The sequence below is a fragment of the Lissotriton vulgaris genome, chromosome 1_1, assembly GCF_964263255.1.
Source record: "Lissotriton vulgaris chromosome 1_1, aLisVul1.2, whole genome shotgun sequence".
Lineage (NCBI taxonomy): Eukaryota > Metazoa > Chordata > Amphibia > Caudata > Salamandridae > Lissotriton > Lissotriton vulgaris.
In genome coordinates, this window is record NC_141685.1 from 1,127,814,115 (window position 1) to 1,127,836,834 (window position 22,720).

The window sequence follows — 22,720 nt, forward strand, 5'->3', positions numbered from 1 at the left end:
AAGACTGCTGTGGACTTTTGGCGCCAAACCCTGCCTACCTGCATCAGGCTCAACAGTCATGACCAGCAACTCGTCCTGCAACTGACCAGCTTCCAAGAACCTCTGTAGACGGCTAGCCCTTTGCAAATTGCCATTAATCACCCTTGAATTAGAGGAACTATTCCATGGAGTCCTCAGGCACTGAAAACGCAATATGCAGCTTACCGAGTTGCTACTCCCCGGCCAGCCCAGCGCAGTAACCTCCTAAGAAGACTCTGTGCTCCTGAAAGTCAGATCTGTCCCCCCACCAAGTGAGAGGACACCAGAGCTGCACAGGACCAATACCTGGGGTAAAGGACCCCTTGCAGCAAACAGAGACCAGTCCAGACTCCCACTGTACTGACAGAGCAGTAGTCGAGGGACATCCGCACTGCAGAAACACACTTTCAGAGTGGCCCAACTGTCCTGGTTGTGCACCTTCAACTGGTAAAGACAGGCAACCCGCAAGGCCCTAGAACGCACAGAGACCAGCCAACCTTTCCACTCTAGACCCAAGCACCCCAGTCCGGGTACCGACTAACCGTCTGTGCCCCTTGTGAGCCAAGCCCCCTTTTGGGAGCTCCCGGACTTGTCCCCAAGTCCCCCTTTGCAGCCAGTTTCTAGGTGCCCCCCCTTCTTTCCACGGGCGTAGCGTACATAGCTACCAACCTGGCCAGCACCTTTGCAACCTGATGCCCCAGCTCTGGTAATGTATAAATGCTGGTGGTACTTTGGGCCTTGGCTCCTAATGACCCTCAGTCATGTAGAAGACCCCCAGAAACTGATTGCAAATAACTATATGCAACATATGCCTTTTTCTTCCAAAAGGAAGCATTGCTACGTAAAGACGCATGTAAGTGAACTATTTACTTACGTGTAAAAATTCATATTTAAAAAAGTACTTTCTTGGTAACTAAGTTCTTGGTATAAATATTATAAAAAAATATTCTTTATTTTTCAAAATTGGTCTGTTTTTTTTAAAATTCTTTTTATTAAACATATGCTTCAGACATTATGCAGTGCAATACATAAACAGAATGGAATTTGACATGCAAAAGGTTGGCGGGCTCACACTTCTATGATTTACAATGCAGTATGCAGCCATTACCTGAGGATTCTGGCTCCTATTTCTATACATCAATATCATGACTTGTCCCTAGATTCTACCCCAGTTCCCTCATTTAAGCGAACTCTTATGTTTTATCTAGGCACCCTAGATCGTTTCCCATTTGTGGGGGCAAACTCTGCTCTGGTAAATTGTCTTCTCCGCCAGCTGCACCTGTCTAGGTCCTTTTTCCAATCCCCCATTTTGGGAACCTCACCCACTCCCCATGCTTGCGCAAGATTCCTCTTTGCTACTCCATCTGCCAAACCAAGCCAACTTTTAGCGTTTTTCGGCAAGACTATCTCCCCATCACTCCTAGTATATGCCACAGGGCATCGACCAGGACCTGTGCACCCACTACTGGCATCATCACTCAGGCAATACCACTCCAATATTGTTGAATTTTGGGACCGGACCATAGGATATGGAAGAAAGTGCCCGTATCGCTGCACTCTAGCACACCCGTCAGAGTCACAGCGACCCATATGGTACTGCTCTGTCCTTGGGGCATACGATCTGTGAAAAATCCTGAGCTGGAACAGTCTGACCCGCTTTCTCTAAGCGATTTCCCTAGGGTATTGCATGGCTTCTGCCCAGTCATCATCCTCCAAACATTCTGCGTCCGTTTCCCATGCCATCTGTAGGGGGCCATATAATCTGGGAAGTTATTCATGTTTTTTTTGTTTATATGTTGGGGAGATGGCTTTGTCTAGCATTGGGTCAAGTAGGAGTCTGTCTTCTAATGGGTAGCACTCCGGTAGTGGTTCCCCTTCAGCCACATGGCATTTGAGGACATGCCTCAATTGTAGATACCCAAGCTATTCCCCCCTCCCCATCTGATATTATGTTTGGTGGTTTGCAAAGTCAATCATTTACCGCCGCGCCAATCATCTTTCACAAGTTCTATCCCCATGTGTCCCCATTTATGGAATCTTTGCAGGCGCCTGACCTCACCCAGTATATCACCCTCCCAGAGTGGGGTCAGCTCCATGACCCTGGCTTCCATCCTACTATTTTTGTAGTTTTCTTCCACGCGCATGTGTGTGCACTGTGAGTGACTTGTTGTGCTTCCTGCTGTATAATTCAGCTAGATAGCCACCTTTACCCATAGCTAAGCAGATTACTCGATAGGCAGACTTAGTGGTCGGGGGGGGGGGGGGAACTCAGCCATTAATCTTTATAAGATGTGATGCTCAGTAATAAGTCCTTATGTCTGGGCCCACCAGGCCTCCCTCAAAGACCCCCGCTGTAACTTACACCTAGCGATATGTGGGTTGCTGCCCACCCCCCCAGCAGGGTGCGTTCTGCCTCAACCGCCCAAAAAAAAGCCTCTGGTATATGGTATGGTGTGTTCGTCAGGACATATAGCAGGCGGGGGAGAGCAAACATTTTAAACAGGACCGCTCTGCCCATAAGGGAGACCAGCAGGCGACGCCAATCGGCCACATCCTCCCATAGTCTCTCCAGCTGGCCATATACATTTCGCTTCATAAAGTCCTCTTCTGATTTAGTGACCCAAATACCTGGATATTTGAACTCTTCTTTATGAACTAGAGCCGCACATGCCGACATCAGGGAAGGAATCTCTCCTACCAGAGAGAATACTAGTGACTTATCCCAGTTGATTTGGTAGTCGAGTAAATTGGAATATGTGGATGAGTCTCTGGAAGATTTGACGAGGTTTGTGGGCATAAAGCAGGATGTTGTCTGTGTAGAGTAATATGCGTTCCTCCCAGCCACCTACTATGTCAATGCCTCATACGAGTGGGTCTCCACGCACCCATACCGCCAATGACTGGAGCGCCAGCACAAAAAGCAGGGGTGAAAGTGGGCAACCTTACTGCGCACCCCTGTGCAGCATAAATGGTCTAGAAATTGCCCCATTTACTTGCACCCTTGCCAATGGGGCATAGTACAAGAGCTTAACCCACGCACAGAACTGTGACCCAGAGCCCAGTCTGGAAAGATCCGCAAAGAGTTAGGGCCACTCAATACTATCAAATGCCATTTGCACGTCCAGCGACAAAAGCGTTTGTGCATGACTCCATATAGGCGACTGAGGTTAAGCCTGGTGCTTCTATGTGGCATAAATCCTGACTGGTCAGGATGAGTTAACATGTGCATCAAGGGGCCCTAGTCTGTTGGCTAGAACCTTTTGCTAGCACCTTGGTCTCAAATTTGAGTAGGGAGATGGGTCTGTAGGAGCTACAGAGATCACAGGGTTTCCCTTTCTTTGGTATTGTATTGTATTGTATTGCATTTATATAGCGCTTACTACCCCTGACTAGGCGTCCAAGCTCTTTTTTGGCGTGTAGCACGCTACTCCGGAACCCATAAAGGATTAGTAGTGAATTAGTATAGTAAAAATATGGTATGGCCAGAATAGTTGCCAGCCTCGAGTCTACTGGCAGCGGTCTGTCTGCTTTTGCAGTAAGAAACCTGTTTAACATGTGTGGGGCTACACTTTCTGCTACACACTTGGAGTTCTGCTGGGATCCCGTTTGGGCCTGTTGCCTTCCATGATTGCAAGTCCCCAATAGCCCGACTATTTCTTCTTTCGTCAGGTCACTGTCAACAGCCTCCACATCTAAATTGGTCTTAGATTTATTCTTGTGTGTGCCTCATTTATTGCCTCTGTGAGTACAGTAAATGCTTAACACTACCCTCTGGTAAGCCTAAACTGCTCGCCCACACTGCCACAAACAAGCAGTTGCAAATCAATTGAACTGGCCTTTGGGACCTTATATGTATTTAGCTATGCAGCACATTAGCCTGAGTGCTGAAACATCTACTGTTCTTTAGCATGGGGGGAAAGTAAGCACCAAACTGCGTGACACTCCAGGTATGGGAACGCATGGAGAGAAATCTTGCCTTTCAGCAGGAAATGGTATAGTCCAAAGCTCTGTTATTTATGTAAAATCAAGGCCTTCATTGGTCATGTCACTGAAAATACAAGATTTGAAAAAATCCACGCGTGCTTGTGGAAGACCATTTCTATGGACTGGAATCTAGAGAATGCTAAAGTGATTCTGGTATTTTAGTGGCCTCTGCTGGTCTTTTTCTATCAAAAAGAGGCAGTTGCCAGAATTTTCTTTAAAAAAGTTTCTCAGCAGAAAGCAAGTCTGGTAGTTTACTGACTTCTACTGGTCGTTTTCTTGTCAGGACAGTTAAATAGAGGCAGTTGAACAAGCAGAAAGAAATTCTGGTAGTTTACTGACCTCAACTGGTCGTTTTCTATCAAGACCGTTAAATAGAGGCAGTTGAACTGAAAAAAAATTCCCTAAGCAGAAAAGTCCTAGGGATGATCTCCAGAGCCCACAAAGTACATACACATATAAGTATATACTAAAGTGATCTTGAATGCTCGACCTAAAAAAGCATTTAGTGTTCTCATTTTTAACGCTGTAAACCAATAAGGGTTGCCAGGACTCTCTGCACAGTGTACCTCATTTGGTCCACTCTATAAAGAGCCAGCTTCCTACACTCTTCATGCGTGGCAATGTCAATGCACTATTTTAATGAATGCTAGTCACCCCTAAGGAAGGCCTCCTGAGCCCAGGAGGAAGGTGCATTTTATTAAATGCGAGGACACATAAGGGCACGCTTATGTGTCCCTGTACTCGCCTTTTCCATTAAGGGCTACTATAAGTAGCCAGCGGTCATAGGATAACATGGGCTGGCACTCAGGCAACCTCAATGTCACCAGCTCCATTATGCTACTGCCAAAATATACCAATTGGTATCAAACAATGGGTCTCCTCATCTTCGACACGATTCTTGTGTCGAGGATGATGTGGCTACCTTTTAAGGTTGCCGACCTGGTTGCCGCTGCTTTTCCTGTGCTCTGGCTGCCAGCTCGCACCTGCTGCTGCAAAGATAGGAAGCTGACTCCCTGCCACAAGGTGTGAACTCTCCCAGGAGTCCGAAACAATGGCCTGGATGGTAAGGAGGTCACACCTGCCTCCCTACAGGATGCCTAGTGAAGTGGCACATCAAGAAGGTGAGCTTCAAAGCTTTCACTGCCTGGATATGCAACCAGGCTGCATTTCAAAGGAAGAAACAGCCCTCTACCCAGGCACATTTGCACCCTGACAGGCGAAAACATATGTAGTCAATAGGAGTAGGCCCCCAGAAGGCTAGCCTTACCTCTAGGGTGGGCTATCTGGTCTGTACAGCTAAGAAAGGTTTCTTCAATGTTTAAAAGTGACAGAATAGAGGGTTCTGGTTAGAAAAGGTAACACGCAACCCTGGATGTGGTCACCGCTTGGGAAGATTAGCACCTCTGACGCCCCTTAATCTAGAATTTAAAGAGCACCTGAACCTTAGTTCTTATCTGGCTTGCACAAAGTACTCAGAAGAGAGGTGTGGCACCGCGGCCAGGGCGACTGACGCTGGAATCTTGGGATCACAGTTCAATCCCCGGCTCCGGCGGCAGGCTAGCCCAGCACCATGTGACTCTGAGCAATAGCTTGCTTAATCTTCCTGATGGCCCCCAGCGCCTAGAGACCCTTCGGGTGATTGTTTGCGCTTTATAAATGTGGATTATTATTAGAAATGTGGATTATTATTAGAAATGTGGATTATTATTATTAGAAGAGACCAAAGTCTGTGATAATAGGAGCTGCACAAACCAAAGGTGTGATACTTTGTACCTGAGACAACCTTCCTGGAGCAACACAACTGCGGCTCGTCCCAGACCAAAGACTGGTTCCCCCTTTGAGAGCCATAGGCAGCTCCAGACTCCCCTGGACTAGTGACACGTGTCCCCTGCACACCGTGGGTAAAAACAATGTACCCAACCCAAAGAATCGCTGGCCATCGGGCCCATTGGGGGATCGTCGAAAATAACTTCTTGCTGAGCTTTCCACTGCCAAGGCTTGTTTGCTAGTCCAGCAACCACCACCTTTACTTAACATTGCATCTCGAGGGAACACCACACCACCATCATCTGATGCTAGCAGTGACCTTGTTGTCGACTTTTTGCACATGTTTCCTCACCAGGGTTGTAAAAGCGGTTAAAAACAGCTCCCCCACAGCTCCTGCTTCGGCACCAAGGACAGCCAGGACAACTCTGCACTAGGGCTTCTTAAGCCAGGTAAAATCAAACGGATTGTCGTGGCTTGATCCTGGGACCTGCATCACTTTAACCCTTGTTGGAGTCCATGCAGCTTGACCCGGAAGTAACCGATTGTTGCTAGTTCTTTTTACCTGTGACCGCAATGCTAAAGTTTTGCAGTATTGTTTTGCACTAATTTAATTTTGCTTGTAAAATTCATAACTCTGGTTATACATATCCGATTGACTACGTTTTAGTGGCTAAATTTATATAAAAATGTGCTTTATTTTATTTCGAGTTGGGTCAATTACTTATTGTCCATGTTCGTACTCCTCTAGTAAAGCCTGACTGCTCTTTGGCACTCTACCAGGACTGAGCTGAGGATTATTATTGTGAATCCAAAGACCATCTTTGGGGAATTGTGAAAGTGTTGAAGAGTGAAGCCTAACCAGCATCACTACATAATGCTACACCTTCCTACAGTTCATGATCAGCAACATTTATAAACTGATTCCTTTGAAAACATGAGGACCAGGTACCATGAAAGTACCAGTGTAGCGGTCTGCATTCATAGTTTGCAAGTCAAGCTCATGTGAATCGATATGGTCACAGCATCTGGTTTTCAGCTCATTCTAGTACAGAATTTGTTTTTTACAAAATTGAATGTATCAATAACTGTATCATATGAACAGATTTCAACCCATTTACTTTGAAATCTGCCAGGTATGACCTAAAAAAACTCTCACCCACTAGTGCTTCTAGTGGCATGCTTTTTCGAGTTCGCCCCTGTACACAATGTATCGCAGCGTGCTCCTAACTTGACGTTCAAGGGAATGCTGGTAAGGTGGGTGGGCCTCTAAAGGTTAAAAATGCTTACAGCAACATGTCTGTGACTTCAATGGGGGTCTATTCGGCAAGCTGAAAAAAACCAAAGGGGAGTGCTCAAAGTTTCTTATATGGCACTACTCCAGTGCACTGACCCCAGTTCATATTCTTTTCTATTTCTGCAGTGTTAAAAGGAAAAAATATCACCTGGCAGGCTGTCGGGCTTTAATGATGCCAGTCTTGTGGCAGGCAGATGCCACTCTTGGGTCCACATGATGTATACGTATGACTTTGAGGCTTGTGAGAACTGTGGCTACCTTAATTTGAAGGGCATCAAAAAGTGAGAGGCTAAACTTTTGCAGCGTGAGAATTTTCGGATTCACACACTGCATTATTCCACTTTCTGGTGGTTGGGTCCGGAATTTCTTAGAAGTTCCTTTTAGTTTTTGTGTTTTGGTTTTTTATATGAGCAGTGTTGACCTGTTGGTGGCTTCTCCATCCATCTGTGATGTCAGTGTCCTGCACCGTTAGCCCCTGTGTGTGGCCAGCATCTTTATATTTGTCATTCTTTTTTCTGCCGTTGGATGTGGAAGCAGAGAAGGACAGCCATGAGGTTTGTAACCTCTTCACACCAAAAGGTCACAATGCAAAGGGCTGTGGCACCTGTGCTGAGTTCCATCCAAAGACCCTGAAGACAATAGAGAAGCAAAACAGGGTGCACTACGCCATAGCACTGCTACAGAACACATCGCTTAATAACCTTGGTTGTGGAGTTAAGAGGCAAACCCTAAGAAAAAGTAGGTAGCACAGGGAGCAGGTTATGAAATCGAGGAGGTTCTTGGCAACTGCAATCCACGCAGAAGGTCAAGGTTGTGTACGGCTCGGACCAGCAAGGTCCAGGAGACTCCCCAAGCACAGGTGAGTCGGAGCAGCCCTGGAGCAACCAAGGGAGCCCAAGAAAAGAAAAGTTGATCCTCAAATGGACCCACAGGCCGGAGGCACAGGAGTCACGAGAGGACCTCGAGCGATTTCAACAAATAGCGGCCTACGGAGCACTTGTGCGAGGAGGCCGGACTTCTTGGCAGGAAATGGTGCCAGAGGTTGGGGCTACTCTGAGCCCAATGCACTTATTCGGTAACGCCAACAAGCATAGGCACTTGCAAATGTACGCGGTGCACAGGAGTTCGGGTATTGCAGCCCCCACGAGGGATTCTGACCTCAAACTTTGTGAGAGGGCAGCCTAGACCTTTAGGGACGTAGAAACCCACCTCCTGTGTTGCTGAAGCTTTCGGAGTCCGTAGGAGCTTGGGGTCAGCAGACTAGACAGCAGTGTTTATTTATTTGCTTGTTTGTATAGCGCTAGAATCGACCCCAAGGGGTATCTCTGCGCTTCAGCGAGATATGGGTGGCAGAATAACTCCAATGAGTTAGTAAGTGAGGAAGAGGGAAGTCTTCAGCTGCTTTCGGAATTGAAGATGGACCAAACACTGCCTCAAGGGCAGCAGCAGTTCGTTCCAGTAATGCGGAAAGTGTTGCGGTGCCTGCGAATGCAGGGGAGTGACTCCTTCACTCAAAGGGAGACATCTTCGGTTGTCCTTGATGCTCCACAGGTCCTACATGGATCTTGTATGGTGCACGGGCAGGGACGATGCATCAGACTGAGAGGAGACAAAGTCGGGCCCAAACAAAGTCCAGCGAAGTCTAGAGTGTCCAGACGGTAGAAGCGGAGTGGTTTCTGGTTCAGAATCTTACCCACATTTGATCTCGGGACCTACAGCCAGGTAGGCTCTTTTGTACCCACGGGAGAGGGTTGAAAAGATTCAGGCGACCCTCCTAGGGGGGGTCTGGACATTGAAGATGTTACTACCACGTCCTTTGTCCAGTTTTGCGCCAGAGCAAAAGCCAACGGGTCCCAGGACTGGTTTGAACTGGACTATGCACTGGGACACCAAATGTGTCCCTAATGCAGACTTTCAGTCGCTGGTAAGCGCGCCCCCCAACCCTAATAAATCATGTCTCGGAGGTGATCACACCTCCATGTGACAGGATGCCGATTTTTCTGCCTTCCCCTATTCAAGCTTGGCTCAGCAGCAGGAGGAAAGAAATGTGTCTCTGGTCGGCACAACCATTTTGTATTGCCCGAGACTAGAAGGCTGGTACCGTGAACACCAGGAACCCAATAAAGCTAGCTTCTGAGGGGTTGAATCATCCCTTACACACCGGTTACCGGTGTGGGGGTATGATTCCAACATGTTTCACACTAAAAACAATATGGTTTGTTTCAGCCATTGTTAGAGTTGGTCATCACATAGTCGCATAATGCTACTCCATATGTTGTAAATGGCTGTCTCACTGAATGGACTCCGTAGGCTGCAGGGGTGTTCTGCTCATGCAGAGGCACCCTCTCACTTAAAACCAAGCACCCTGCCTTCAGGATTGTTAGGGCCTGCTATAGGGGTGACTAATAGGTTTTAAATGCAGTGACCCTTAGATGGAGTAAACCTATATCTTAAGTAAGCGGTGCATGCACCAACTTACACAGGCTGCAATGACAGACCTGTAGTTCTATTTTGCATGGCCTCTCATGGGTGTCATAATACATGCGTCAGCCCATGTGAGGCCTCTGGGGTACCTATGCCCTGGGTACATGGGTACCATATACTAGGGACTGACCAGGGTACCCCAGTATCCAATCTGGAGTGTACCTAAGTACATAACATAACAGTTTAGGGAGAAAGCAGAAAGACTCCGGTCCTGGTTAGCAGGATCCCAGTCAGACTAGTCAAAAACAGTGTCCCATTTAGCAAAAGGTGGGGGTAACCCTAAGAAGCAGATCCTACTTTCCTACAGCACTGCAAAGAAAGTTTGACACTGAAATGAGGGTCATGTTCATCAAAAGAAGAAAAAAACAGATTGCAAGCAGAAAGGTACACCCTCATGATGAGGGAGAGTTCATCCATTTCTTTACCTGCTACTGAGACCCGCTCTGAGAGAAAGAACAAAAGGTGTTACAGGTAGAACTTTAACCTCCAGCCACACCTGAGCCCCAAGAGGAGGAAGGAGAGCTCTTCTGTGAAGAGGGAGCACACAAAGAAGATCTGTTCAACCTCTGGTTTCTGCAAGTCTCAGAGGCATCAGAAGAGGGGAGGCAGGATACAGAGACAACAATTGCCACCCAACAAATTTGCAGTGTAGAATGCCCTGGTCAAGAGGGTGGCAGTCAAGTATGGGGTGCAGCTACAGGAAGAACAAAGCGAGTTCTGTTACCTTCTTGGAGGCCCTCCTAGCACAAAAAAGAACCAGTTCTACTTAGTGCTACTGAGTGTCTTAGGTGAGGGCTGGGAGACCTTCAGGGAACTAGCAGCCTCCAAATCTGTGACACTTAGATTTGAGAAAAGAGTCTAAGCGCTCCTCTTAAGATCCACCTTTATTAGAGAAACTGTGATGGAAGACTCCGTCACTGGGGCCACTACACACAAAAGGGCCAATTATCCCACCATCACTGGCTCACCTCTAGACCAGGAGAACAACACGATGGAGGTTGTTTTGAAAAAACTAAAGAGGTCAGTGGCCATTTAATGGCACATTGCTAACTATAACTCCCTCCTGAAAAGAAATTGGCCACCAGCAATGGGAAGAAAAGGAGGAACTAATGCAGCACTTCCCATGGTAGTGCCAAAGCAGGGCAAAGAGACTCCTCTTAAAAGGGAAAGCAATTTCCAACATGTCCCTGAGTTTCACATTAGATCTGGCAGAAAGCGAGAAGACAGCGATGCGAGAGCACCACCTTAAAGAGGCATGCATGGCTCGGGATTCAAGCAGGACATGCAAGAAGCAATCCTAAGCATGCCCTTAACAGACAAAAAACCTTTTTGGTCCAACAGTGTACAGCTCACTTCAGAAGACTGTGAACTACCAAAGGCATGGGAACACTCAAGTTCAGTGTGACTTTCAGGGGAGTACCAAAGGAGAGTACTTTTAGTAAAGGAAGGACCACAACCAGTAACCCCTCCTGCCAGATTTGTGCCACAATCCAGCTCTCAAAATCCATCATCTCAGTAGAAACACTTAAGCACACCAAGACAGTCATTTCAAGGTAGAGCCACGGAAGGGGTGCCACTTAGCGAGGAGCTGGTCATGAAAGAATGTGGCTAACTACAAATTATCACACACACCACACTTACGCACACATACACTTAAACACACACACACCTCCCTCTCTCTTTTTTTTTTTTTTTTAGGTGGCAGAATCAGAGGATTTTAAGAATCATACAACATGTCTATTGCATAGTATTGTTAAAAACCCCATCCAACAAGACCAAAAATAAGGTTGTGCAACAAAAAGATCCTGTGGCAACGGATCTAGGACCTTTTAAGCAGATCTCAAATAGAAAGGGTTCCAAAAGGTCAGGATATCCAAGTGACCTTCTCAGTATATTTTCAGGTACCAAAACCAGAAAAACACCTTCAATTCCTGACCTGCACACCTAGAACAGATTCATAAAGATGCAACAGTTCAAAATGGTCCTCCTGCAGGACTTTTTGCACCTGTACAAGAAAGTCTACATGGCCACCGTGGACCTCAAGGCCGCCTACCTGCACAGACTGATGAACAACAGACACAATACGTTCCCGAAGTTTATCGTGGAGAAGGTACACTACCAATTCAGGGCACTGCCTTTAGGGATAAAATCTACCCCAAGAAAATTCACAAAGTGCCTAGCTGCAGTTGTCAAGTCAAGTCAAGTCAGAGAATTTATATAGCGCACTACATACCCAGAGGGTCTCAAGGCGCTTGAGGAGGGGTGGGGAATTACTTGTCAAATATCCACGTTTTAAGTTGCTTTCTGAATGCTAGGTGGTTCTGGGTAAGGCGAAGGTAAGTGGGAAGTGAGTTCCAGGTGTTAGCTGCCAGGTAGGAGAAGGATCTACCTCCCATGGTGGTTTTGTTGATGCGAGGTACATTGGCAAGGGCTTGGTTGGATGATCGTAGTTGGCGGGAGGGGGTGTAGAAGGACAGTCGTGTGTTGAGGCATTCTGGTCCGATTTCGTAGAGTGCTTTGTGTGCGTGGGTTAGGAGCCGGAAAGTGATCCTCTTATTGACGGGAAGCTAGTGGAGGTTTTTCAGGTGACTAGAGATGTTCTTTACGCTGGATGTCTAATATGAGCCTGGCTGAGGCGTTTTGGATTCGTTGGAGTTTTTTCTGGAGTTTGGCGGTAGTACCGGCGTAGAGGGTGTTTCCATAGTCCAGTCGGCTCGTGACCAGAGCGTGGGTGACCGTTTTCCTAGTTTCGGTGGGGATCCAACAAATTTTTTTTTGAGCATGCGAAGAATGTTGAAGCAGGATGAGGAGACGGCGTTGACTTGTCTGTTCATTGAAAGTCAGGAATCCAGGATGACGCCCAGGTTCCGTGCGTGGTTTGTCGGGATGGGTGCTTTTCCAAGGGCTTCTGGCCACCAAGAGTCGTCCCATGCGGAGGGGGAGGTACCTAAAATGAGGACTTCTGTTTTATCTGAGTTCAGTTTCAGACGGCTGTGTTTCATCCATTCGGCTACTTCTTTCATTCCTTCGTGTAGGTTAGTTTTGGCGGTGCTAGGGTCATTGGTGAGTGATAGTATCAGTTGAGTGTCATCCGCGTAGGAGATGATGTTGAGGTTGTGTTGGCGGGCGATGGCCGAGAGGGGGCTCATGTATACGTTGAAAAGGGTGGGGCTGAGTGAAGATCCTTGTGGTACGCCGCAGATGACTTCAGTGGCCACTGACTTGAATGGTGGAAGGCGGACTCTCTGGGTTCTTCCGGTGAGGAACGAGGTGATCCATTCTAGTGCTTTTCCTTGGATTCCGATGTTTCTGAGGCGCTGTAGAAGGGTGCTATGGCAGACTGTGTCGAAGGCTGCGGAGAGGTCGAGGAGGATGAGGGCGACTGTGTCTCCATTGTCCAGTAGAGTTCGAATGTCATCTGTTGCTGCGATGAGGGCGGTCTCAGTGCTGTGTTTTGCTCCGAAGCCGGACTGTGAGGAGTCGAGGGATTTGTTGGCTTCGAGGAAGGCGGCGAGCTGGTTGTTGACAGCTTTCTCAATGACTTTGGCCGGGAATGGAAGGAGCGAGATGGGGCGGTAATTTTTTAGTTCGGTGGGGTCCGCTGTGGGTTTTTTCAGAAGGGCGCTGAGTTCAGCGTGTTTCCAGCTTTCCGGGAAGGTGGCGGAGTTGAAGGAGCAGTTGATGACGTCTCGGAGGTGCGGTGCTATAATGGAGTCTGCTTTGTTGAAGATGTGGTGAGGGCATGGGTCTGTGGGGGATCCTGAGTGGATGGAGTTCATCAGGCGGATGGTGTCCTCAGTGGAGATTGGGTTCCAGTCATTAAGGATGTTCGAGGGGGGTGAAGGTCCAGCAGATGGTTGGGTGGATTGGTCTCCGGGTTGGTTGTCGAAGCTGTTGTGGATGTCTGCAATTTTGTTGTGGAAGAATGAAGCTAGGGAGTCGCAGAGGGCTTGAGAGGGGGTGATGTCGTTAGAGTTGGCCGAGGGATTGGTAAATTCCTTGACGATGTTGAAAAGTTCCTTGCTGTTGTGGGCGTTGTTATCTAGTCGGTCCTTGAAAGCGGCTTTCTTGGCATTCCGGATCAGTTGGTGGTGTATGCGGGTGGCGTTTTTGAAGGCGTCCTTGGTGCTGGGGAAGACAGGAAAGACCTGTCTATCCATACTTAGATGGCTGGCTAGTAAAGGCATGGTCATTCACACAGCTGCAGGACAGCATAAACACAGTCATACAAACACGCCAAAAATTGTGGTTATCCTTTAAATGGTAACATTTTCTGCTTCTCTTAGCGTCCACCTCTCTCCCATAGTGGCCTACCTGAGTTGGGCCCTAGAAAGAAGTTTCTTTTATTCTTCAGTAATAGAGGTTTCTGGAAGGGGCAAAGATGGTGGCCCCATCACCGTAGGTGCCCACAGCATCATGCAACTTAAACCTAGTTCTTAACACAGCTCTTAAGTCTCAATTTAAGTAGATGCATAATGCCGGCCTCAAATGTCTAATACTCAAAAACGCATTGTTAATTACCATCATGTGCCATTTACTGAGGGTCAGTGAGTTGCATGAACTCACAGCGCCAATACTTGCAAATACACAAGGACAGTGACGATGAGAACAAACCTGTCATTTTGCTAAAGGTCATCCCACATTTCCATGTCAATCAAGTTATACAGCTGCCAGCTTTTTTCCAAGATACAGAAACACAGGCAGAAAGAGCCCTGCGCACGTTGACGTCAGAAGGGCAGTTATGTATGACTTGCAAGAAACCAGATGAATCAGGAAGGGAAATACATTTTTCATTTTTTCACATCAGCAAACACTCGCTCATCAGTCAAAAAGTAGACATTGTAGGGTGGATGGTCCAAAAAATCCAAACATTCTATCAGGCACCTGGTGTAGCTCTGGGGCGGACTGCGGAAGGGCACTCCACTAGTAAAAAGAGGTCACACTAGCATTTGTAGCTAATGTCCACAGAAACTACATCTGTACAGCAGCCATATGGTTTCTGTACAGAACTTCACAAAACATTATTTTGGCAGACTTGATGAGCTGTTTGGTTCGAATTTAGTCCCCATTCAGAGGCCAAATTTCCTTTATCATAACAGTGTAAGGCACACTATCTCCTCTGACATCCCCGAAATCGCCCCCCTTCCTTTCCCCCTTGCAACTGATGTTGGTAACTGCTTGACTGTGCAAAATGGAAGTTGCCCAGACACCTCTCTGGCAGTGTACCTAGAGTGTTGTTCGGGCCACTCGCTGAGAAAGTTGCCCCATCCATAGTGGTCCTGTGCATAGCTGCAGAGGTCTTCAAACTGCTATTGCATGTGGAAGAGAACAAGGCCAACTTCCTCATAGAGATTTTGAAGCTGGCCCATTGGACCATTGTTCCACTGCAGTGAGACATTTATGGAGCCCACTTCGGAGGCATGGGGCAATCCAGCTTCATCCTGGCAGTAAACGGCAAGGATATCTGCTACCAGTGCTTTCTGCCTAGTGGAGAGTATTTCTAACTGCTGATCCCGCCACAGAGAGCCTTGAGGTGCAGGCATCCTCTAACTCCAAGAAAAACTCTGGCTCCTTCTCCTATCCGGGAGTCTAATGGGTAAGGTCTTTTCATCCAGGAACCTTGCCCATTGCTCCACAGCACAAGCACGGTTTCCCCTTTACAGTGCGCTAGTACATGTTCATGATCATTTTGCAGACGTTTTTTGTGATGGGAGAGTTGTGGCTAAATAAATCACTGGCATGGAAATAGTGGATTCAGTGACACCAGCCATGGGCTCATGCCATGCTTGGATTCCCTCCACTGGGTTCTGGTGTGATGTTGAAGCAAACTTTGTGGGAATACCCTTTGCCGGTGCTCACATTTGTGGCATCAAGCACTCCCAACCCCTCAAGGTGCCAGTTCAAAATGCTAACCCACACCTACAGGGCCCTGCACAATCAAAGGACCCACCTACATCAACCACAGGTTGATCTTCCACAAACCCGTCAGACAACTGCATTCTGCCTAGCTCTCCCTGGCCCACTGAAGCAGAAGCGGCGGCACCTCATTCTCCTACCTTGCCGCCAAGACTTGGAATGGCCTCCCCCTCTGGACCCTCCACCCTGCAAGAATTCAGAAAATGTCTGAAAACCTGGCTGTTTGACTAACTATACACAACATCAGCAACCCCCCCAGCGCCAAGATACCCTTACAGGTGTTGAGCAGAGCTTATCAAATCCAGTTTAATTTGATGCATGGATGTCATAAGTATCAGTACCTGTAAGCATCTTATATAATATCAGCCTGAACACTTCAGTCTTCTTAGGGGTTTGTCCACCCTCTGAGTTTTGTTCACCATCCTGTTCACTAATTCAGTTTCTGCATTGCAACAACTTTCCCTGACAACAACTACACACCCTAGTGGTGTATCCGAACCAGTACTGATTTGATTCAGCCCCAACCGAATGTTCACAGCTGCTACCAGTCATCTGTGATGTTGTGAACAGATTGTGATATGAGGAACAGAGGCCCCTAAACAGTAATATAATAAAGAATACACTGGTAAAAAGAGTGATGCCCAGGTAGTGTTCAATCAACTGTTTAAAATGAATGCATTTTTTAGTTTAAAATAATTTGTAGGGGTAAACACCCCCATTGGGCACCCTACTATAAGTATCAAACGAACACACAGGTAACAATAAGTGACAAAAAATATACAAAAGTACAAAGTCACAAATATATACAGCACGACACAACTGAACCCAAAATTAATTGTACGTAATCAATAGATTCAGACCATCTAGCTCAACAACGTTTCGATCCAACTAACTGCTTTTTTATGGGGACTCCTACCACCGGGTCACATACTCTCCTGGAGAGCTCCGGTGAGCCCTGCTCTGGGACCACAGTGCCCCTTGGGAATTGATCCTGCTCTGGCAATTGGAGGATTCACTCCTTGGTTCTCTTGTTGATCAATGTGCATCTTACCCAGGCATGAATTATTATGTCCTGATGATCCCAGAATTTTATTATATTACTGCTTAGGGGCCTCTATTCCTCATAACACTATAACACCCTTGGTCAATAGATATCCTGGAGTTTTTCTTGTGTATGTGAACAACGTGAACAGATTGTGAGGATGATGTGATACAGAGACCCAGGACACATCCCTTCTTTGTCAGAAAGATCTCTTAAGGCCCAAGTTCTTTTTACGTTCTTAAAGCTTAAACGAATCACCAAAGAATATACAAACACCTGAGGACGTAGGCTTTTTGTGACCAAATCTAATGATCTTGATCAATCATTTGAAATTGGCTACTAAATTAAACCATTATTTTACGTGCAATGCAAACACTCCTGTTTGACCTTGGATATGTTCTTGTACCTGCAGATTCCAGACCTCTTCAATCAATATCCAATTTGTGATAGAAATTGCTGTATGCATACAAGAATTCGACCTAGAGTCTGATTTTCTGAAGTTTGAGTTAAAATGGTGCCTACAGCGCCAGGGATTGTTGATTTTGTATTAAGTGATCATGAGTCACTTTGGCCCCTCTTGTAGATATCCAAAATGTTTGGAGTAATGTAGTTTCTGTTTGTTCCAAGCCCATCAGTAGGTGGCAGCGTATGGTAAAGCATGTGAATCTAGGATATTTTCACGGCACAAAACTATTATCAGCGGAAAGTAACATTGTATTACCCACCAATTAGACCGTTTTCGCTTTCTCTGGTTGTTAATGTTGTTTTTATTTAAACTTACGACCCTGCCTTTAAAACTATAGCAACATTTGATATAACATGTATTACTTTGAAAGTTACATTCATTGTCGCACCCTTTTCACCTAATATTGTTATTTGTGCCGGGGGTACGTTGAGTGTCAGTGTGCTGGCATACACCCTTTTTACAACAATATTACCTGACTGGTGGTCTACTTTGCTTTAGAGCTGCATTGAGTTGAAGATGAAGGTCATTGTTGATGGTGCCATTTGTTGTCCTGCTTTTCATGGATAGTCACTGCAACTGTCATTTAAGTTTTCTGGTGCCTTCCTCAAGGTGCAGTGGGTAGTCTGAATTAGCCTAAGTAGGGAAGGCTTTCTCCTTGAATAGTGTTCTTTTCAGGCTGACCTTAAAAGATTGGAGGGTAGGAAGAGTTTTCAGATGGTTGGGAGAATGTTAATCTGTCCACTTGCTCTTTTGTGGACTTGTCTCATTGTTTTCTTTGCTGTTCTTTGCCATGGAAGGTCAATGTAATATTGTTGACTCTTTGGTTCAGGACGGAATGTAGTGACTCTCTTGAAATTGTTCCTCTGTTCTCCTGTGAGCTAATGGCGAGCTTTCAAAGCAAATGGTGTGCCCCGTTATTATAATTCCACCTAGAGTCGTGGTGTTGTGTTTTTTATTCTTTGACATAAACAATGTAACAACTCTAGACCCTACTGGTCAGATTGTGCTATTGACAGCCAGTTGTTAATTTGTGTGCTTGACACCTAGGTTTCTCTGGCAAATAATTGCTCTGCACCAAACAACACACCCAATTTTATTTCTTTCCCTACCTGTGAAGAGGCTGCTCCTGAGGCAGGTGGCTATTTGTGCCAGCTTCCGAGTGTGTTTTCCCTACCAGTAGGATCTCATTGCTGATGAGCTTCAGACACTCAGTGTTGATTCTGTGGTCCCCGATCCATCTTCCAAGCTGGGATGGACCTAAATATCATCAATGTGCATTTGCAGGTTAAGCAATTGGAAGATCAAACCTCTAAGCAGATAGTTTGTCGTCTTCCTCAGTAGTGTGTGGTTAGGCTGTATCCGAATGGTTACTTTGTGAATTGTTGTAGTTTGGATCATATAGTGCTACCAGTTAACTAACCTGTCGTTTCCTTCCTGCCCTTGGAAGTGTGCCTCAGTAGTGTGTTGTAAGGCTGTATCCGAATGGTTACTTTGTGAATTGTTGTAGTTTGGATCATATAGTGCTACCAGTTAACCAACCTGCCGTTCCCTTCCTGCCCTTGGAAGTGTGCCTCAGTAGTGTGTTGTAAGGCTGTATCCGAATGGTTACTTTGTGAATTGTTGTAGTTTGGATCATATAGTGCTACCAGTTAACCAACCTGCCGTTCCCTTCCTGCCCTTGGAAGTGTGCCTCAGTAGTGTGTTGTAAGGCTGTATCCGAATGGTTACTTTGTGAATTGTTGTAGTTTGGATCATATAGTGCTACCAGTTAACTAACCTGTCGTTCCCTTCCTGCCCTTGGAAGTGTGCCTCAGTAGTGTGTTGTAAGGCTGTATCAGAATGGTTACTTTGTAGATTGTTGTAGCTTGGATCATATAGTGCTACCAGTTAACTAACCTGTAGGTCACTTCTTGCCCTTGGACATAATTCATGAGAGAAAAAACAGCTTTAAGAAATTCACTCTTAGGCAGTTTTCCACCATGTGAAATATGACCTGGCTGAAGTTTGATGGAGTCTGAAACTTGAGGTCAGAGCCTTGATGCAAAACACCAAAGGAAATTTTGATTCTCCCCAGGAGTCTCTTGACATTACATAGCGTAATGCAGGATAAAAGGTTAAAACAGGTACTGCAGTGAGGTGCAGGAAATAGACAGGGCCCTCTTTACATGGGAAAGTACCTTTTGCAGAAGTCACAGAGGTGGCCATTTTGAGTTCCAAGTTAGAGTTGCTTTGAAAACTAGGCCAGGAATGTATACTGACAGACCACATTGTGTGCGTGGAAGATGGTGCCTCAACTGAGTATCTCCGCCTGCAGGAAAGCTTTAATGACACAGGTCAGGCCCATAACAGATGTAAATGGAACCAGTACCTGAGACAACCCTGGTGCTGTGGTGTTAAGAAGGAAGATCACAGCGCCTGTCCCCATTGCCAGGGTGCTAGCCGTAACAACTAGAACCTCAGGAAGACCAGCTGTGGCTTGACAAAGATCTAAGGCAACAGACAGTGAGCCCCCGCTTCTTTATATGCGGTCATGAAAGCCACTAGGCTGTACACTGGCATATTTAACAATATTCTTAGATAGGCCATGTAGCTTTGAAATGTATTTGAGCCTTGTGGCTTTTATGCTCTACTTTCTACTAGAGTAATTGCTACTGTTTAGAAGCATATAATGAAAATATGTGCTGCAAAAGCAGTAGCTTAGCTGTGATTTTGATTTGCAGTTAAGTATCCGTTATTGATTCACAAGTGTGCCACCCAACCTTACTATGAAGGGAAAAGATGGCAAATAATCTGTTAACTAGACATAGCCTTGCAACTGAATAGCCCTGGCATTATATCACACCCAGACAAGATCTATCACACCCAGACAAGATCCTATGTTCCAGCTAGTGTCATTATGGGGATTCTGTGGCAGCTGGCTTAAAAAGGAGGCCCTGACCAGTTCTGTTGCAGATGAAACCATTTAAGAGGACAGCTTCTGAAAGTATAATATTTAGTATCTTGCAAAATTAAGTAAGGTCTCAGCGTGTGTTTTTTTCTGAAATGTATGGGAGGTTGATTTTCCCAAACTGCAATAGGACGTGGTGGGAGCAAAGCATCAAGTTAGTTGCCAACGCCTTTAAATGCTTTATGTGCCGAACCAGTGAATAACACATGATGTTGTCTTTGATCCGTATGTGCAGCACAATAAACATACTTTAAACATAAATGCTTTATGTTCCTCTTTTCTCTTTCAGGTTCAAGCAGAAGGCAGAAAGGGCTGTGATCTGCCACACTTGACTCCTCATGCCCCCTTGGCCTTCCCCGGCAGCATCACCAGACGCACCCCCAGTGCGTCTGACGTGGGAGAAGATGGCACACCAGATTTGAAATCTCGTGAAGCAGCACAGACTGGACTGGAGAGCTCGGAGTCTCTGAGTGACTCTCTTTACGACAGCCTGTCCTCCTGTGGGAGCCAAGGCTAGAAGACTTTACCATGTTTACCCGCTCCCCCGAACAATAGCACAATCCCGGGGAAGCAAGCCTGGAAGACCTTATATTGCTTGTCTCCTGGATAATAGCACAACCCCAGAGGACAAGGTAAGGGGGATGTTGGTGCTTATTCCTTCCCCCGACAATTTCATCACCATGTGGGCAAAGGCTGGAGGACCTTGTAGCGTTCATCACCCTGTGCCCTTCACCCACTAAACCAGGATTCTGGGATCAAAGTCTGGGGGTCTTATGTTCTTCCTTACCTGCCCAAATGATTCCACCACACCAGTAGCCAATGCTAAGAGAGCAGCAGGCACACCTGAAATAACGCTTCGTCTGCACACCCCAGAAGAACTGCCACTTTGATGTACTAACTGTGTCAGTGTCCCAAATGACATTTGTCCTAGAGGAGTTGCCAGCACCTCTGCCACAAGGGCCCAACTGTAGGTGTCACAGGTAAATTATGCAATGGTTTTCAAACCGATATTTTAGCCACCCCACCCCCAAACCACGTCACTCTCCTCTATTGCACTCTTTCCTTTGATGTTCTGTACATCAGTCACAACTATTTCCACCGTACCACTTTCACAGTTGTGCAAAAGCAGGCACCTCCATCCCTTGGTATAGAAACCATGCATCAAATAAGCATGACTGAGTCTGCCCCCACCTGAGCACTGACCCCCCCCCCCCCCCCCACTAATGAGTTACGTGGGCCGCGTCAGATGGTAGGTCTGCTGTGTGTAAGTGAGGTGACTTCAGAACCCAAGTCTTTTGTTCTAAAATTGTTCACTTTGACCAAATTCATACTTAGGTCAAACAAATAACATGTGGCAGTTCTAGTTGGGGCATGCAAAAACGCCCATGTCCCATTACGCGTGACGCATCACGGAGCAACTGCTAGAGTCTCCATCACCAGTGCCATCCAGGATCTCTTTATTGTCATTTTGTCAGGAATAAGTCCAGACTGCGAGGGAAAAACCCTGCCTAATGGAATTTGACAGTTTGTTTGGACAAACATTCCCCCGCCGCAAGTATTATCCTCTTGCGTAGATTTGATGGCGACATAAACACCCCCGCTTTTGGACGAGGCGTATTCGAGGCTTGCTAACATCTCTGCGACAAGGGATGGTGCAGCAGGCCCTCTCAAAGCCTGGTATCTGGCCTTTCAGCCCCTCTGTGGTGCTTGAGTGTGGGCTGGGCAGTGCCCCTACCCCTCCTTGCTCCCTTGGCCTGCTGGCCCTGTATCTCCAGCATTGAGCCATGGTCAGTGTTGACCTTTTCAGGTCTCATTTTCTTCTCCAGATTTCTTTATTTTATGTACCTGCTGCTGTTTTATTCCTGTATTTTGCGTCTTGTTCCGTTTTTAGAAGCTGCAAATAATTCAGATGGTGCTGAGGAGGCTGAAAGGAGGGGGGTGTTTCCTCTCTCCCACTCCGATATTTCAAACGCTTCCATTTTTATACCAATGTCTTTTTTATTTATATAAGTTATTGTTGTGAAACATGTGCTTGTTGCCTGTTTTGAGTTATGTTTCCTTCCAAAAGTAAATAATGATAACGTAACTGGTGGTTCAGTCAATTCATTTCTCTTTGATACTATTGCATGGAAAATGAGCATTTTATGTGCGGCGTGCCACAGAAGGTAAGTGTTGTGAGCATGCGACAATAGGGGCTTACAGCTCATGGGTGGGCCGGTGGATACACTATGTAATGTAATGTAAATACCAATTTATAACGCGCGACAATCGCTCCAAGGAGCATCTAGGCGCCCAGAAAGGACCACCAGATGTTAGGTAGTTCCTATGCTTACTTGACCGTGACCCGAATTACACTAGGCTTTTGGCAGTCGTATCTTGAAGATTAAAGATCCAGGTTTTTAGGTGTTTACGGAAATCTATTTCTTTATCCAGTAATCTCAACTGGGGGGGAAGGGTATTCCATGCTTTTGCTCCCAGTACCGCCAGGGATTTACCCCCTCGAGTTTTAAGTCTGAAACTTGGGACGGTAAGCAGGTTGGCCGTTGAAGAACGCAGTGCTCTGGTTGGGCAGTATCTGCTGAATTTTTTCCTCAGGTAGGATGGGCCTAAGTTGTGGACAGCTCTAAAAGTAATTAAGAGTACTTTGAACAAGACCCTTTTTGTAATAGGCAGCCAGTGTAATGCCTTAAGGGCTTCGGTTGCAGATGATCTTTTCGGCCACTTTAAAACCAACCTCGCAGCTGCATGTTGCACCATCTGAAGTTTGTGTGTGACAGCTTTATTTGTACCAGCGTAAAGGCT

General features: G+C 46.4%; 1 protein-coding gene across 1 annotated transcript in view; it reads left to right on the forward strand.

Annotated features, from left to right (window-relative positions):
* The window catches only part of NCKAP5L (NCK associated protein 5 like), a 135,015-nt gene extending 113,011 nt beyond the window's left edge, over positions 1-22,004 (forward strand). The window contains exon 12 of the mRNA XM_086963756.1: positions 20,208-22,004. Within this exon, the coding sequence (XP_086819882.1) occupies positions 20,208-20,435 (228 nt within the window). The 3' untranslated portion in view covers positions 20,436-22,004. The remainder of the gene's footprint in view (positions 1-20,207) is intronic.
* The last annotated feature ends 716 nt before the right edge of the window (positions 22,005-22,720 follow it).